We start from the raw sequence: 18,124 nt of genomic DNA, 5'->3' as shown, positions 1-18,124 counted from the left end.
CCCTTAGCCCCATTGGCTAACATTGGGCTTCTGCACTCTGCACCCAGCCACCCCATGCCACTGGTGGTGCAACTCGAGTACCAGCCTAGACCTTGGAGAACCATGGCCTAACCCCCAAAACTCCCACTTAAAAGATGTTTAATTACCTGTGAAACAGATACCTATTTTTTTCCCATAGAATCCCATGTTGTGAGATTTTGTGCCTAAAAATGTTGAACTGTTTTGTATGGGGAAAACAGTAACTATAACTCAAATCAAGAAAAGTTTTACTTACCTTGTATTGTGAGATTCTTAGGTGTTGTATCTAGGCATACCAACCCCAGTCTCGATGTCATCTAAAAGTAATCAAAAAGTATTCTAAAAGTAATTACTGTGTTTTTAAAACCATACCAATTGCAAATCCATTCCCAATTGCCTTTCTCTGTAAAGGTTTACAATTGAAAGAACATTTTACCATTACTTGGTTCTAGAAATAAAATGCAAGTATAGCTTTTTTATACTTACCCAGTTGATTGGATTATGTTTCTGAGTGTGGGATCAGTCATTGAGGGAGTGAATACAATAAATGCGTAACACACCCTCTGGCTAAGTCTAACTGCTCGCTCACACTACCCCAAAGGGGACTGTTAGTACTTATGTAATTTAGCCTCCGCTATACATCTGGGGGTTCCTAGAATCTGTGCACACTATACCTTACTTTGGTATAGTGCATAGAGAGCCAACTTCCTACAAATGTGAACCAGCTTGTGAAATGTCTTGACAAGCTGAACAAATTGTCTCCCCAAAATTGTTTATATAAAGGAATAAATAAAAGTGAGGCCAGTATACAGCCCTTTCTAACCCCATGGCAAACTTTAAAATGTACAGTTGTATTTCCATTCTTGTTATATCTTATAACCGCCTCCAGATCCTTGTGTAGGTCATGTAGGAAGTACACAATATCTTTGTTGAGACCCATGTTTAACATTATAGACCATAATTTATATCTTTAAGCCTTAGAGAATCAAATATTAGTAACCCAGGGATCCCTTCAAAGTTGTGTGAAGTCACCAATTTTCTTTGCAATGCTCATTTACCCTCATGTGGTATTAATCTGTCACTTTGAAAAGATAGAACCCCACATAATGTATAATTAGCATATTCAATTATATGCAGATCACATTGTTCTTGTGTGAGACAGATCATTTGAGTATTTAAGAGACTTTGATATTATACATTTTAGCAATGTTTGTGTCAGTTGTTGCTAATGTGAGATCATTCTATTAAATGCAGCAGCTGCCAGCCATAACCCTGTCCCTGGAACATGAGTACAATCTGCATACAAAGAGATGTTTCACAGTCCAGTTTCTCATAATTTAATTCATACTTCTTTGATCGGTAATGTGTACACTACATGAGATTGTTAAAACTTTATATCTATTTGCATAACAAACAAATAGGTCAAATTGCTCATCTTACTGCTTTTCATTATAATGTTTTTGTTTTGCTTCCTTGTTGTTTTTTTTTTTCACAACACATTTTATTGATTGAGTTAGGCAGAGCAATTAATGTGGCACCCCACAGTCAGGAGAGACCACTAGGCATCTTGATACAGTCACATCACAGGACCTAAGTCCAATCAAGAATTATAGTAAAACATGACCATTAGAACTTTCCCCCCCCCCCACCCCTACCCCCCACAACTCCCACCACCCATTTCCCCGTCCCTCCCGGTTATCCCTCCCTAACCCTTGCACGTGTGTAGAAGGAGCAGCAGTGTTTTATCTTGGCGTGGTAGATATGACGCATTTCACAGGCCCACTTGAAGGTGTGTGTCTAGGGATCCTCTTCAGGCTCCACCGGGGGATCAAGCGTCAACTCCCTGTAGTCAGCCCACCTCTTCCATATTTTGAAGTGCTTGCTGTGGCACCCTCGTGCCTCAAATATTGGTCGTTCCAGACCCATATAAAAGTCCAATCCAGCTCTCCATGCACACAGGGGAGGGGCCCTCTCATCCTTCCAAGCACGCGCCAGATCTCTTTTGGCCAGCACGAGTCCCAGAAGCAATAAGTGGCGTTTATATACAATCCCCCCAACCCCTTCAAAGATGTGAAGTAGCCCCAGACGATGAGTGCGCGGAAGTTCCCAATCCAGTACTTCAGACAGGCAGCTCCACACACCTCTCCAGAAACCAGCTATTCTTGGGCACGACCATACAGTGTGGAGCAGTGAACCCACTTCCGCCCCACAACGCAAACATTTCGGCGACTCAATCAGCCCTGCTCTCCACAACCGTTCACGGGTAAAATACGCCCTGTGAAGGATTTTGAATTGGATTAATCTGAGCCGTATTGCTATGGCAGTTCCTCGCGGGGACTCCAGGGCCTCCCGCCAGTCATCGTCATCCATAGGGCCAAGGTCAGTCTCCCAGGCCGTCCGTAGGGGAAGGAGGGTAGAGGAGCAGTGGGTGACCATCGTCTGGTAGATGCGGGACACCTTTTTGTCACCGAGATCGCCCATGAACACTTTCGCCTCAATCGGCTAAATTCGGGAAGTGAGTCTAGATTGGCAATGCTGGGCGCCAGGGCATGTCTAAGCTGCAGATATCGAAAGAACTGGGTCTGAGGCATGAGGAAATCTGCACTAAGTTCCTGGAATGATTTGAGCGTGACCCCAGACATCACATGTCCCAGCAGCGAGATCCCAATCATGTCCCAGCCGTCGAAACCTGACAGTGATGCTAGTTCTGGGAGCTGTCCGTTATGCCACAGCGGTGTTTCCGCAGTTAGTCTACCCCACCAACCCATGCGGCGTAATGCTTGTCGCCACACTATGAAGACAGTGTTCGTAACTCTAGGCAATGTCCGCCGCAGGCGGACTGAGTAGAGGAGCGTGTGGAGCGTATGATCGCCCATCAATGCGCGCTCCAGAGCGTAGGCCGGATCACTACTGTCGCTGTACCACCAGTCATTTAGGATAAGCAAATGGGAAGCTTGGTAGTAGGACAGCAGGTCCGAGATTGGCAAGTCCTCCACAATACGTAGATAAGAAGCACGTACGCAGCGCCACCCTGGCTGCCCCTCCAGCCCACAGGAAGCGTCCCAAGACAGAGTTTACCTGCCTAAACCATTGGGTTGTGATGGGGTGAGGATAATTCTGTAGCTGGTATAGCAGGCGTGGAAGCACAACCATCTTAAAAATCGCGGACCGCCCAAAGATATTGAGGGGCATCCGAGACCACGTTTTCACATCAGCCTGAACTCGCTCCCAAACAGGCAGTACGGTGCGTTCCCAGGTAAGGCTCACCGATTCCGACAGGAAAACCCCTAAGTATTTCAAACCGCCGGCTGCTATCTGCAATTCCGACGTCCAGGGGCCTGTCACTGCACCGCCTCCAAGGACCCACAAGGTAGATTTACGCAGGTTTAGGTAAAGGCCCGAGACCTCCCCAAAGACCCGCATTATGTCCAACACCCTCGGCCCTGAGCGTTGCAGGTCAGTCAGAAAAAAGAGGACATCATCTGCGTACAACGCAATTCTATCAGAGAGGCCTCCGGTCCACACACAACCTTGCATCTGTGCATTTATGCGCACTCAGGCAGCCAGAGGCTCCATGGCGAGGGTGAATAAGTACGGGGATAGGGGGCACCCCTGCCGGGTTCCTCGTCCTATGCAAAAGGTCTCCGACACCGCCCCTGCGACTCGGTCGCCGCCGTGATATCAGTATAGAGAAGCTTGACATACTACAGAAAAACCGGGCCGAGATTGAGGCGGGGCAGTAGCGCAAATAAGTATGTCCAGCTCACCGAGTCAAAGGCTTTATTAATATCGGCTAGTAGCAAAGCCGCCTGCTCCCCTGTGGCCCCAATGGCATCTATCGCGGCCCATGCACGCCGAATGTTAGGACGCGTTGCTCTGCGAGGCATGAAACCCGCTTGGTCCCGGTGAACTAGGTCCGTTATGTAAGGGAGCAACCGATTCGCCAGGGCCTTGGCCAGTATCTTGGCTTCTACGTTAAGTAACGAAATGGGGCAATAGGAGTCATGTTTATCTGGGGGCCTACCTGGTTTCGGAAAGACCACTACCTCGGCATGGCGCCAATCCGGGGGCAACTTGCCCCGTGTGCGTGCCGTCTCAAGCGCACGTCGATAGTGGGATCCTAGTTGTACGTGAAACTTCTTATAAAATTCACATGGGTAGCCACTCGGCCCGGGGGCCTTACCCACATTGAGCTGACCTAGAGCCTCCCCCAGTTCCTCCGCCGTAAGAGGAGCATCCAGGGCCCTCCTGGTCTCATCAGACACTGCTTTCGGCAGCAAATCATCTATGAATTTAGCCACTTCGTCCACAGATAAGCGGTCATTCGGGGCATATTGTGTCGTGAAGTAGCTAGCAAAGCTCGCCGCTAATTCGTTCGGGTCAGTAATAACCACCCTATCGTCCGCAGTAAGGCCTGGCAACGTGACGGGTTGAAGGCTGCGTTGACAGAGTCTATGGAGCAGTGTGCATGATTTGTCTCCCCACTGATATATTCTACTCCGTGTGGCCAGCCATGCCCGTTTGGCCTCGTCCATTAAGACCGACGCATAGGATTGCTGTGCTTGGAGAAGCAGCCGTATTCCGACTTCATCTCCCCCTCCTCGACTCCGCCGCTCTAAAGTTTCCACCAGCTCGGCCGCGGCCGTGATTGCCTCTCTACGCCCACGTCGGGCCGCAGTGCACCATGCAATGTCCACCCCTCGTATAGTGGGCTTCAGGACCTCCCACACCACTACAGCGTCCACAAGGTTTTCCCGCCAGTACTGGTCTATAGCTTCCCTAAGATGTTTGACATAGCTAGGCTGCTGGAGATGCCACGAGGACATCCTCCATCTGAAGGGTTGACGTTTTCTAAGGATGTCTACCCTAACCGACACTGGGGAATGATCAGACAGTCCTCTCTGTAAAATCTCTGCTGCTCGCACCCTGCACATGCATACCTTGGGCACAAATACATAATCCAACCGTGAAAAGGAACCATGTACCGCAGATACAAACGTGTATTCGCGCGCTGTAGGGTGCATATGTCGCCACGTATCCATCCAGCCCATTCCTTCACACATAGCATGCAGCCTAGTAGAGGGGGGGGGTTGGTGCTGGCCCAGGCATCTCCCGACGCCTCTGACGATCCATACATACGTCCATCACCTCATTCCAGTCTCCCCCCACCACCGCCAGGGACTCCGGAATGTCTTCCCACACCGTGAACAGCCTCTCGGCCAAGGCCCACTGTAGAGGGGGGGCATAAACGCTCCCAAAGACCACAGGCTCAACACCCACCATGCCCTTGACAAAGAGATATCGACCCTGTGGGTCTACCCACTGCTTCTCATGTACGTAGGCCACCCTACGATGAATTAAAATGGCCACCCCTCTGGATCCCCTGGCAAATCCAGCGTGGAAGACCTGATGATAACCAAACCGCTGCAGACTGAGCACCTTTGAGCCCATCATGTGGGTTTCTTGGAGCAAGAGCACATCAGCAACTTCTCTCTTTCCCCAGCGCAAGATTGCCCCACGTTTAACTTTGTCCAGCATCCCCCTAACATTCCATGTTATCACTCGCAGGGACTCCTCCGGGAGTCCATGTAACACATTAGCCATAGTCAAATGAGACCCACCGAGTAGGCCCTTTGCGCCAACACCACCCACCACGCACCAACATCAGCATCATTGTAAAGAACACGTGCAGTCCCCCCCCTACTACCCCAAGACCCAAACACCACAAGAAATGCAACATCTGTTTTCTCCCACTTCCCCCAAACCCCCCCCTTCTCAACTGTCTCCTTCCCCACCCCCCACACCCCCAACTCCTCCCCCCCTATACCTCACAAAACTATGAAGTACCTGTCGCGGCATGGGCGACCCCAAGCCCAGAACAGAGGGCCTAAGGCTAACCATGCCAATGGATCCAAACTCCCCAAAACCCAGGTGTCACTACCCCCTCCCCTAACAACTCCCACCTTAGTAGGAGAGTGGCAGCCCTCAATCGGTCCTCCCCGAGCCACACTCCACCTCCCCCCTCAAGTTTAATAACTGTCTCGAATTGACACTAAGGCATCAAAATGTATCTGGTTCGCCAGGCCTCAACCGCACCATCTCCGGCCATCAGGAGCTACAGCACTACACAGGGAGCACAGAGTACCTTAGACCTTCAGTGGTCCCTCCCAGATTGGTCCGAGTCTTCAGTTCTGCCGCTATCCTGTGTACCGGAGACGGAGGCCGACCGCTTCCGTGATTTGGGCCCCCGATTTCTCTTACTCTTGGTCGGTCGGTCTCCACGTTCCAACGATGACCCCCTTAAAGAGCCCGGGTTCAGTCCCGGCTGAGCATGCGGCCTGAGCGCCACTGTTTCGTCAGTCCACTTAAATAGTTCCTCCGGAGAATCAAAAAACAGCGTTTTGGACTGGAAAATCACCCTCAAACGGGCCGGGTACAGCAGAGAGTATTGGAGATTCAAGCCTCGCAGCTTCGCCTTTGCGTTCATGAAGGATGGACGTTGTTGCTGGACGAGCCTAGTGTAGTCCGGAAAAATCATAATCTTTCGGTTTTCATATAGGATCGCATCCCTGGTTCTAGCCTCTTTCAGAATGACATCTCGATCGTGATAATTCAATATTCTCGCTATCACTGCTCTGGGCCGTTCACCCTCCGGCGGCCTCTGGGTTAAGGCACGATGTGCGCGTTCGACGACGAAGCAGTTGGATAGAGCCCCAGGGGGCAGCCAGCTCAACAGCCACTGAGCAAGAAACTGTTCCATGTTCCCCTTCTCACATCGTTCCGGAAAACCGATGAAGCGGAGGTTGTTACGACGTGCGCGGCCCTCCGCATCCTCCGCCCTTAGTGTCAGGTTCTTTTGCGCTGATTCCATGACCGCCATTCTCTTCTTCAGGGAGCCCACGTCATCCTCTACCACCGAAATTCTGGATTCTGCTTCCGTAATCCGCGCTACTGCATTCCGCAAGTCCTGGCGGAGCAAGGTAACATCTGCACCAACTGCACCTATTTTGGCATCTAACATATCCCTGGATTGGGTGATGGCTGCCATAAGCGCGGCGTTGTCTGCCCCCCCCCCCCCTTGTTGTTGTTGTTGTTGTGGTGGTTGTCCTCCTCCCGACGGTCCGGGGCCCCCATTGGGTCCTGTAAATGTATCTATGGTCGGCTGCTTGGTGAGGCCGCCACCTCCTCCCCTGGTCATGATTGCAGACCACTGGTGGGCTACTAACAGTTAATGTAGTCACTGCAGCACAGGATCCTCTATTCCGTCTATCCAGCCCAATGGGAACCCACACAGCCGGTCACCCTCTGTCACTAGGCTCGGACCTCCGTACCTCAGACTCGGCGCCGCCGCTTGGGCAGGATAAGGCGGGCCCCAAGGTCTACTCCTCCGTTGTCGGCGGTCAGTACGTCCTGTACTCCACTGGCCGGCCCACGTCCAACCTCTTCGTGCAGCAGACCCGTCTGCTACTTCCACAAATATCCAGGGGGCCCAGGTGGAGGCACTCACAGCGTGTTGTCCGTCACGGGCAATGCCAGACCCAGGCTGGCGCAAAGGCCACTATTCAGCCACACTCCGGTCCGCCCCCTACAGAGGAGCGGCGGGGAGGCCTTCCACGAGGCGCAGCGCCGAGGCACCGTCAAGGCCCAGATGTGGCCACGGCCCGCAGTGAGCCCCGGGCGGGGTCGCGAAACTCAAGACCCCGGCTGCGCCGGATCCACAAGGCCGCTATGTCCAGCCGGACGGGCCACGACCTCCCGGACCTCCAAGCCTCCAGCCAGGCCTTCAGAGGACAGTGTTGGTTGGCCCTTGTCTCGTAGGGCAGTCCAGGCGCCGGACAAACAGCAGGTCAGCCGAACTGCGCGGGTATCTCCCGGCCGGGAGACGGCAAAATCGAGGTCCCTGCTACTCCCCGTGCATTAGGCCGCACTCTTCTCTCCGCTGCCCAGCCGCAGTCAGCGAAGCGGGAGCTCCACGGACCACACCGGAGGACTCTAGACACCCTCAGCAACAATCGCCTCACTCGAGCTGCGGTGTGTAGGCTCGGGGGCCAGGATAATCAGTCGGATGAATCGCGGGCCAGCGGGAGCTCTAGGAAGCTGCGACCGCCATTGCCGCTCGCGTAGCCACGCCTCCGCTTCCTTGTTATTTACCATCAAATTTCTTTTGGAAAGTAAAAAGCATGCTAACTTGTTTTATGAGTTTTATGTGGGCTGTTAAACAACAGAGCCTGTGCCTTCAAGTCAAAAATTGCCTGTCATGCAGAGGGAAGTGTGGGATTTGCTGACCTCTACCTGTATTAATTGAATTTATTTCTGTTGCTGCTTTCACAGCTCGGGAGGGTTTAAACTGTGTTGATGGCTCATTAACCATATTTTGAAGCTCATATCTATTCTAGAGCTTCCTCATTTTCTACGTATTTCTGATATGGACAATTCATTTTTTTAAGCTGTTTAGATAATTGGCCAAGATGGCGAACGGAGCAGCTGTGTGCTAAGCTGTTCCGTCTTGGCCTGCCGAAGAATCCAGATCACCCGCGCTGCCTACGACCCTATTTGCACACGGGCTGCTAGCGCAGTGTTGCCGGCAGCTAGACCTCCAACAGTTGCGGCCGTTGAGGCGGAGATGTGCAGAGCAGGCCTGTGCTGCCGACTTGGGGTCCGGAGGTGTGATCTGTCCGCGGTGGCTGGGTACATCTGGAGCCAGGACGCGTACCGACTCTGCCATCCTCGGCGCACTGCTGTGGCATCGCACACCTGGGATCAAGGCAGCCGGCACATAGGTAAGTGAGCCCCCAGCGGTAAGCTGTACCAGGTGTTAGGCCATCGCTGCTGCGGCCTTGCTGTCGACCGCGAAATCGGGGGCATGGTACGACAGGCCCAATGCTGATGCGGAAGGATCCGCATGATCTCTGGGAGCTGGCACGGACTTGTGGCAGACTTGGCCCCTGTATTCCTAGAGCCACCTGACAAACCCGCAAATCAGTGGCATATCGGGGCAGGCCTGGGCCTTGAGTCTAGGGAAACAACCAAAATCCCGGGATCCAGCGGGGCATGGTGATCGGGGTCCACAGGCTCCGATACCAGGCAGAGGGAGTCCTGGGCCCGGTCTTGCAGGAGCAGCCCAGAACAAACAGACGGTGAACGGAGGCGGACCTGTTCCCCTCACTGTGTGACTGGCTGGGGCCCAGAGACCTGCTGGCATTCTACTTCAGATCTGGACTCTGCACTGGGTGGGCTGCCTGAGTTGCTGGTGCTGGTGGGTCGGACCCCCGATCTATGGAAATTGCCTAGAATCGCAGCAGTCAACGATTCATTGCATGGGCCAGTTCACAGTATTGTGGGGACTGCTCATACCTCCGGTAGCTGAAGACATACTGCGGTAGGTCTGGACCCCGCACTGAGGTAGCCGCCCAGGTCTCAGTTGCACAGTGTTGTGCTCTTGTGGGGGCTGCCTGCAGGGGTGATCATCGAGCGCCAGAAAGTAGACCTGCGCCCCAGATTGCTGAAGCCAGCTCAGCAGAATAGACCTCAAGCCACAATACCATTGCCTGCAATCGTAGAGGGAGAATCTGGCTCTCTGCCCACGAGTAGCAACGTGAGCACAACACTACCTATACTATACACTGTGAAGTGGATCCATAGGGAAAAGAGGTGGCTCTGACCCAAGAGTGGGGTCTGAAAGCAATCGGCAGTAAGCAATAAAGACAGACAAACCTGTGAGTCTACTGGCCGATACAGTCTCTTGGTGTGGATATTCCCCTCTCCCTCTGGAATGAAGGACCATCCAATTGCCACAACACTACAATCTTTAGTGCCCTATTTACACTTCGCTTCACACCTAGGGTCCACTCTCCACCTCCCCCTTGAAAAGGTGGGAAAAGACACAAAACAAAACAAGATGCGCAGAAAAAAAATGAACTAGCCTCAGGTACGAAAAGGAACTGTGTCTGACTCAGCAGACTGTTCGTCGGAGATAGCCCCCACAGCTGGGCAGCACCCGGGAACGTCAACCAACCATGCGGATCGCCTCGACGCAATCATTGCAGCCATATTGGACATCAGATCGACCCTAGGCCTCAAAATTGACTTGCTCTGTATCGAGGCGGGCCACCTACGAGAAGACCAAAAGCGCCTAAAGGAACAGGTAGAAAACTCTGAATCAACCTTGGCGTCCCTGAGGCCCTTCAGTAAAGGGGACAGAGGAACAACTTAATACATTACAGAATGAGGTGGATTATCTGCGTGACAGGGTAGAGGATCAGGAAGGCAGGTCGCGGAGAAACAACATCCGCATAGTGGGCTTCCCGAAACAGGCGGAAGGCCATAGCATGGAATTGTACCTGGAGAAGTGGTTTGTAGACACGATTACGCAAGGCAAACAATCCAAATTGTTCTCTGTGAAAAAGCTCACAAACTACCTGGAGGTCCTTCCCAACCGGGGGCTCCACCGCGCCCAGTGGTAACCCGCCTTTTCAATTACCGAGACAAAGACCACATTCTTCAGGTTAAAAGAGTGCAAGGGGCGTGGACAATAGAAAATGCTACGATCCACATTTATCCAGGCAACACCCTGGCTGCACAACATCGTGGCTCCTCCTTCATCACAATAAAGAAAAGCCTTTGTGAACGCAGCATAAAATATGCGTTGCAATTTCCTTCCACTCTGAGATTCCAACATGATGACAAAACCACCTTTTGCAATACACCTGAGACCGCAAGAGACTGGATGGAACAAAACGGCCTGGCTATCACTAGAGACTCGACCTCCATCTTAAGGCCAATGGCAGACACAAAGATGATGCGGACAGCGTTCTAGGCACCGCCCACAGGGACCCACCAAGGCGCAAGCGACAAAGGAAAGAGCACAGGCAGTGCAGAATGCCGGACGCAATGCAACAGTTCAAACAGCCACATCTTCTGGGTCTGAACTCGATAATTCACTGGAGGACGCCCCCTTTTAGCAGACTCTCAAAGGGCAGCCGTGGAAGCAGGTGGTCCAGACATCACTCCTCAGACAGCAGACGATATCATATAACAGGACTTCATCAGGTTTGATATAACTTTAAGTAGCGGCGAGGGCTGCCCGGGGCGGGCACCCTGACCCTTCTCTTTTGTGCGCACTCTTGCAGACCAAGCTGGGCCACTAAACACGTATTTATGCAGGCGGGCACACTCGGACCATATCGCAGATCCTGCCCCCCCCCTGTCTTACCACTCACCTTGTGTGGCTGTTATAGATTGAACATTTGTTGAATAATACATAGTTTTGTACTAAGTGCTGATGGCTAGCTAGCCATTGGCGCAAGGGCCTGGGAGTTGGGAATGTTCTCAGTTATAATATTTGATTATTGCCCAAGCACGTACTTTGTCACTATGAACGGACTGAATTACTCCTCGAGGATGTAGTATATTTACACCCGCACACGCTCAGTGGATGCACTACTACGGAGGTGGGACATAGACTCACACACCAGCACTTCGTATCGCAGATGGCCGCATGACTAGACAATGCAACACTCCTAGCTTGGAATGTACATGGGTTAGCAGCTGCGTAAAACGCTGTTGGGTATGTCAATTTCTAAGGAGAAAAGGGGTCACTATTGCACTGCTATAGGAAACGCGCTTGACTACACAGACAATCACATCCATGAGCAAAAGCTAGAGAGGCATGGTAGTAGGAACCACATACTCGAGTTATGCTAGAGGAACCTTGATATGTGTGGCACCAGGGACACCACTTGATCGCTCATGTACACCAGTACAGGGCACGCACTCTATTATCCTCTCACAACATTTACAAGCTTTGTCCTCCAGGACACATTTATATGATGGATGACAGGAACTACGCCCCACACTTATCGAGTATTCTCATTATTCCGGTCTCCACAATTTGCACACTAGAATAAACCTGCCATATTGCTCGTCAGATGCCCTTCCAATGGTATCACATGCTAAATACCTCCCCCACGCACTATCAGACCACAATCCTCTGCAAACACGATTGACCTGTGAACCAATCCGAGCTAACATCCCAACTTGTGCCTTTCCTTGGAAGCGCTCAAAGATGCACAAATGCGAGACTCGCTCATACAATCAGTCACAACATATTTCCCAGGCAATGAAGGCATGGCCTCCAATGTCGGTATTAAGTGGGACGCCTTCAAAGTGATCTTCAGGGGACACATAAATAAAACAGTATACGGGGCACGCAGGACACTTATGAAGGAGTTGGAGGGCCTGGAGGAGGAAACAAGGAGATGTCACCTGCAGTTTCATACAAACCCGCAGGCAGCACCCAAACTAGTCCAAGCCAGTTTTTCCCATAGAGAGACACTGGACAAGCTAGGTGAATTGGATTACAAGAGATACCAGGTGAAAAAACATGCAGAGGATGACGGCTGGCAGGACGCTGGACTGGTTGCTAAAGACAGACACAACCCATACATCAATTAACACCATATATAATCCGGAGGGCCACCTGGTTAATACACAAGCTGAGATTAAATTGGCCTTTCAACAATACTACGCATCCCTATATAGCGCCCCCTCGCCAAGAATGGGGACAGATGCACTGTCTTGTTCCCATTCTTAGAACAAATTACACTCCACCAAATCCCACCCAACTAATATAAAACTCTAGAAGACTCCATCACAGCTGATGAAATAACGGAGGTAATACAACAGCTGGCGAGAGGGAAGACTCGGGTGCAGATGGTAGGCCTCTGGAGTTTTACGTCACTTAAGCACACAAATAACTCCACGCCTCGATCGTGTATATCTGGATTCATACAAGAGGGGCACACTACCAACCTCGATGCAAGAAACTGTATTGGTACTCCTGAAGCCGGGCAGGGGTCCACAACAAATGGGATCCTATCACCTACTGTTATTGGAAACAGACTGCAATATACAGGGCAGGGTCCTAGCCAACAGACTGACGGAGTTCACATAATTGTTGGTACATCTTGACCAAAATGGATTCATACCTGGTTGAAACACTAGTCTCAATTTACGGCGCCTTTTCTGATTACTAAACTGGGTACACACATCAGGGAAACTGTAATAGATAGCCTCTTTAGACATAGAGAAGTCATTCGACACCTTGGGCTGGGAGTATCTGCGCATGGTACTAGGAGGGTGTGGAATTGGCCCTAAGTTCTTGAAACTGCTTGGATTGTTATACAGTGCACCACAGGCCAGAGTAAAAACCGTCCTTTTTTTCCAGATTCAGATACGGACCATGCGCTCACCCCCACACAATGTCCCAGGTCTACCTGTAGGGGTGATTCCCAACTCACAAGCAGGTTTCTGTCATCCCTAACTGGCGTAATGGCACACTGCAGGACTCGTGACCTGAGGGGACCTATTTATTGATTCCACACTCTGTGAATTTACAATACTTGTAGATGACTATAGAATATCCCCTGGATCATTCCTACTATAAGCAGCACTAACACAACAGTTGCTCCAGATGTAGGGTACTAGGCAAACCGAGCCAAAAATCTCTACCGTGCTCCAAACGCTACTGACACACGGCACAGGCAGGAGAGCAGTCACTAAATAGCTCACTCAAACCGGAGACTACAACCCTTATGTCCCCATTAAGGGACTATTGGGATACCTCACTTGAAACCACACTAACTGACAAACAATGGGCACAGGGACTAACATATCCCAAAATAATATCAGTCAATGCTCAAACCAAATTCACACAATTTAACTATTTATATCCTACCTACTTAACCCCACACAGACTAGCCAGATTGTATGAGGTTTCCTCTGCTATTTGTCTCCGGTGCCGTGGCACTGAGGCCTTGTTTCTACACATAGTGCGGCACTGTCCAAATATTAAAACATACTGGAATGCGGCGAAAGCCACGTTGTCAGAGGCCACCGAGACCTCGCTGACAGAGCAGGGACTGCACTTCCTTACTGGGAATTACCAAACGCACCACCGGGCAGAAAAATATTAACACATTTATGGATTTGGCTCTTGGACTGACCAAGATTGGTCTTGACATGGAAATCAAACCAACCCCCATGTACACACATGTGGCTTGCAGATCTTAAGAAAGCGTTGATGGCAGAACACTCACAGATACAGGATATCACTCACACATGTGCTGTAGACTCTAACCACCCAGACTGGCAGAAATACTTACCATATATAGAGTCTCCAACATGTACACAACTGCTCCTTCACGCAGAACTGATCCCCATGCCAACATTCCTCTACGGATTTCCCCTTACTCAATTCCAACCAAGATAGCTGTGTCTGATCGCTCTATCACCCATACCTTGTGAGCCCTCCCCCATTCTCACTCACAAACACAATTGTCCAGTGGTCTTACACCCCTGCCCTGACAGTTAAGCTGTAGTTCAGTCCCCCTCCTCGCATATATACTAGCGTACCCAGTAGGTAATCCACTACACAGAACACTGCAACGAATCATGCATGCACGGGCAACTTACACAAAGGGTCTGTCCATCTAACTTACATGGCATATATTGTTAATAAACAATGTTGTTTATAATTTGAAATGCTTGCATTGTGCAATACTGGCACAGCATTTCTATAGTCTGTTTCCAATGTTTGCATATATAGTACGAATGTGTAACCCTGCAACTATGTGCGAAACGTTATACCTACATTTATGTATATCCTCAACTGCTCTGTTGGCCAAGTAGGTCAAAATTGAAATTAATAAACAAAAAAAAGATGTTTGGCTAACTTAGGGTTTAATTTACAGTTTGGCAGACAGGTTACTCCATCACAAAAGTGGTGGATGGGATATCGGTCACGTTTGTGACAGAGTAACCTTTCCGCTGAACGCTAAATCAGGACCTAAGTCTGAGAACAAGCTACATTTTTTTTTTTATTCCAACACTAAATTTCGAATTCCTTTATTACTTGCTGCATATCTGCTGCTAAACTTTCCTTTAAAAGATGTAATTCCATCTTTATTACTGAACTAAGAGATTTTTTTTATTTTATTCAATTGAAGAATTTCTCCAAGTTAACTACTTGCTGATCAAATGGATAAAATGTGGTTTCAGTTTTCATATTTACAATTACGAGGTGTGCTCTGATTTATCATGGACCCCAACATTGCCAACTCAGCTGATCTAGTTCAGTATCTTCAAAGTCTACACAATACATTTACAACATTCTTGCTAATTTCTACTCCTGTGGACAGGATCAAAATTCAAATACAGACATTGGAATGGAAATAGGTATGTGGGATTGAACTGTTATTAACTTCACCTTTATTCTAGGAAGCAATTGGCGCAGGGGGCTTATGACGACATGTATCTGGATAATTATACCCCTACATATCTGAACAAAGCTAATAGTATTGCAGATTCTTGCCCCAGGTGATTGGGCTAACAGTTTATAAGCTGGATGCATGTATGTTGGCCCTTCAGCCATTTGCTCAAATATTGGCAAGCAATTTTCAGTTGTATTCATTTATTTATATTGTCATAATTGTAGAATTCACAGATTCAAGGTTGACATTGTTTATTACACTGCTCCTAGCATGATCTGTCTTAACAGCAAATTAAATGTCAGCCCTGCCAGCAGACTTTAAAGTTTATGCCTGCTAAAATGTATACTCTGGAATCCTGGTATAATTCCCGGAATTCCTCCCTAACCACTTTTCAAAAATATGGAGAGCATTTGATAAAGATGCATTTAGTGAGCAAGTTTAGCATTCCACACTAACTATTAGTGGATGGTTATCTTGTCTTAATTATTTTTATTTAGAACATATTTAATATGTATTTTTTATAATGTTGTTTTTTTATTAATTGAATGTTAATGCTCTTAGAAGATATGTGATTGCTATTTATAGTTGCCTTATTTATTTTTTCATGAGTTAGTTCAAGTTTACATAATGTATTGGATATATTTTGTCACTTTTACATCATAAAAGAAACACAATTTGAAGATGTAACTTTTGGCATCGGATTCATTCTTCTACAGGTACTTTTTGCACATTGGATATATGTCTCTCAAGACTTGAGAACATTGGCACTGTGAATGTCTACCAGACAGTGAAGAGAATGAGAACTCAAAGGGCTTTCAGTATTCAGACATGGGACCAATATTATTTTTGTTACATGGCCATTATTGAGTATGCACAAAGGAAGGGGCTGCTTGACGCTGTGGAGTGGTCAGACTCTGATTTTGAGACCGACAGTGAGTGACTGTTCTTGTGTTCTGGCTGTACACAAGCTAAATATAAAATGCATTATCTTGTGCAACATTTGAGGAGACCTCAAGTATCGTCCAACCAGTTTCTAAAGCTGTTGCAAGAAGAGTACTGGAAAGGAAATTTCCATAAGTTATAGTAGCATGAATGAGATGAAAAATGCACGCTGAAATTAAAGACTTGAAGTTACCTAGTTTGCACTTGTTTTTACTAAGTGTACCCAGAAGAAACTTGAATATAGATAGTACTCTTCCTGCCACAGGGGAGTGAAGGTGAGAATCTGCTGTAAAGTATGCAATATTGTAGATTTTACTAGGTGTACTTTTTAACGGTTATGTAAATTGTATTATATTCTGTATGATTGTTATAGTGACTAAAGTAAAGCCAAAATTACCAATTATAAGTTCATTATGACAATTTTGACATCATTGTATATTTCTGCATACATTAAATGTAAAGAAAAAAGTTTCTGAAGTGGAATAAAAAGCAGTGAAAATTAAAGTCTGGTAACAGCAAATATCAGATACTGGTAAAATGTAAAGGGTCTTAAAATCCCTGTTATCCCTGGCTTTGTTTTTATGAATGTGTTTAAGAAAGCTGCTCCAGTGAAGATCTAACTTGACACTACCACATGCGGACAGATATGTATTCGGGCCTTTAATGTGTTTATAGTACAGCTTTGTACATTGTTTGAATTAATAACATGGTGTACATTTGAGTGAGAATTTAACTCAAGGTATATTCCCAGGGCTAATTTATTGTTAATTTTTATGAATTTTTCACGTCCCCAGTTTTATTAATCATGTCTGCTTTGATATCTTGTTATTTTTTTAATGTGTTATAATTTAGTCTATCAGTTTGTATTTTGACTAAAGTAATCAATAACAGTATTGGTACAATCATACATTTTTCATTAAAGTGACAGAACTTACAATGTTAACAAAACGTTGTCACACATTTATTTCTTTACAGTTTCATTTGACTGTAGGTACGTTTTTACATTGTATTCGGAGAAGTGCGATTCCTCTGTTTCAAGACTTATTCATCATATAAATCTTGTAGAAAATGGCTATAGTAATCAAATGTGTTTTCCTTAACTGTTCTATGTGTTGGTTGTGTGTATTTATTAGCACAGCTTTCAATTCAATACATGTGACATAAGATGTTCCATCTTATTTTGTGTTGCACATTTTCAGCTTGAAGAACCACATGCACATTGTTAAAGTATTCAAGTATGTTTTGTAAATATGTTCCATGTACAACATACATTTAGAGATAAACTGTGCTTATTATGCAAATTAATTTCCTTTAATATTGAGACATAAGATGGTAGGGATGAAAATCCACATTCTATTTGCATAGCCATTCGTTAAGGTCTGAAAGGGGACACCACAGTATTTCATGGAGGTCTAAGGGAAAGGTTTTCTCAACAGAGAAAAAAGTATTTTTCCTTTGGAGAAGAAAATATATATTTTTTATTTACTAATGCACAGATTCATCATGCTTACTCCTGCAGCAAATCCAACAGACCAAGCTTAGAGCAGGAGTATTCATGGACTGCCCCATCTCATGTATACTTACATGGCTGTTCCTGCGTGAGATCTGAAATCTTCAGAGTAATCCTAAGATGAATTAATGTGTTGTTTTTTTACTTCTTGCAATACATTTCCGAAACAAGTCCCAAAAGTGGCTTTGGGGGACCTATAGTTTCCTACCTGTAAGCAAGATGTTCCAATGTGACCTTCAAGCTGTTGCCGGTGTCCACAGTCTTATATTTTCTCCCTATGTCCAGTCAATTTTAATGTGGCTGAATGCAATGATGTTTATACATATAAGGCTGGTTTGTATGACTGACTTGCATATGGCTGGGTCCAAAGTAAGGTGGCATGGTG

At 47.7% G+C, this 18,124-nt stretch overlaps 1 protein-coding gene across 2 annotated transcripts in view; it reads left to right on the top strand.

Moving 5' to 3' along the window:
• LOC144818684 (tyrosine-protein phosphatase non-receptor type 9-like) overlaps positions 1 to 17,177 on the top strand; it is a 960,088-nt gene extending 942,911 nt beyond the window's left edge. For both annotated transcript variants that reach the window (XM_078676335.1, XM_078676336.1), the window contains one exon: positions 16,004 to 17,177. In XM_078676335.1, the coding sequence (XP_078532461.1) occupies positions 16,004 to 16,227 (224 nt within the window). In that variant the 3' untranslated portion in view covers positions 16,228 to 17,177. The remainder of the gene's footprint in view (positions 1 to 16,003) is intronic.
• Positions 17,178 to 18,124: the final 947 nt, after the last annotated feature.

This window comes from Lissotriton helveticus, chromosome 2_1, assembly GCF_964261635.1.
Source record: "Lissotriton helveticus chromosome 2_1, aLisHel1.1, whole genome shotgun sequence".
Classification (NCBI taxonomy): domain Eukaryota; kingdom Metazoa; phylum Chordata; class Amphibia; order Caudata; family Salamandridae; genus Lissotriton; species Lissotriton helveticus.
The sequence above is the reverse complement of the archived record's forward strand: the minus strand, read 5'-3'. Positions and strand labels throughout refer to the sequence as shown.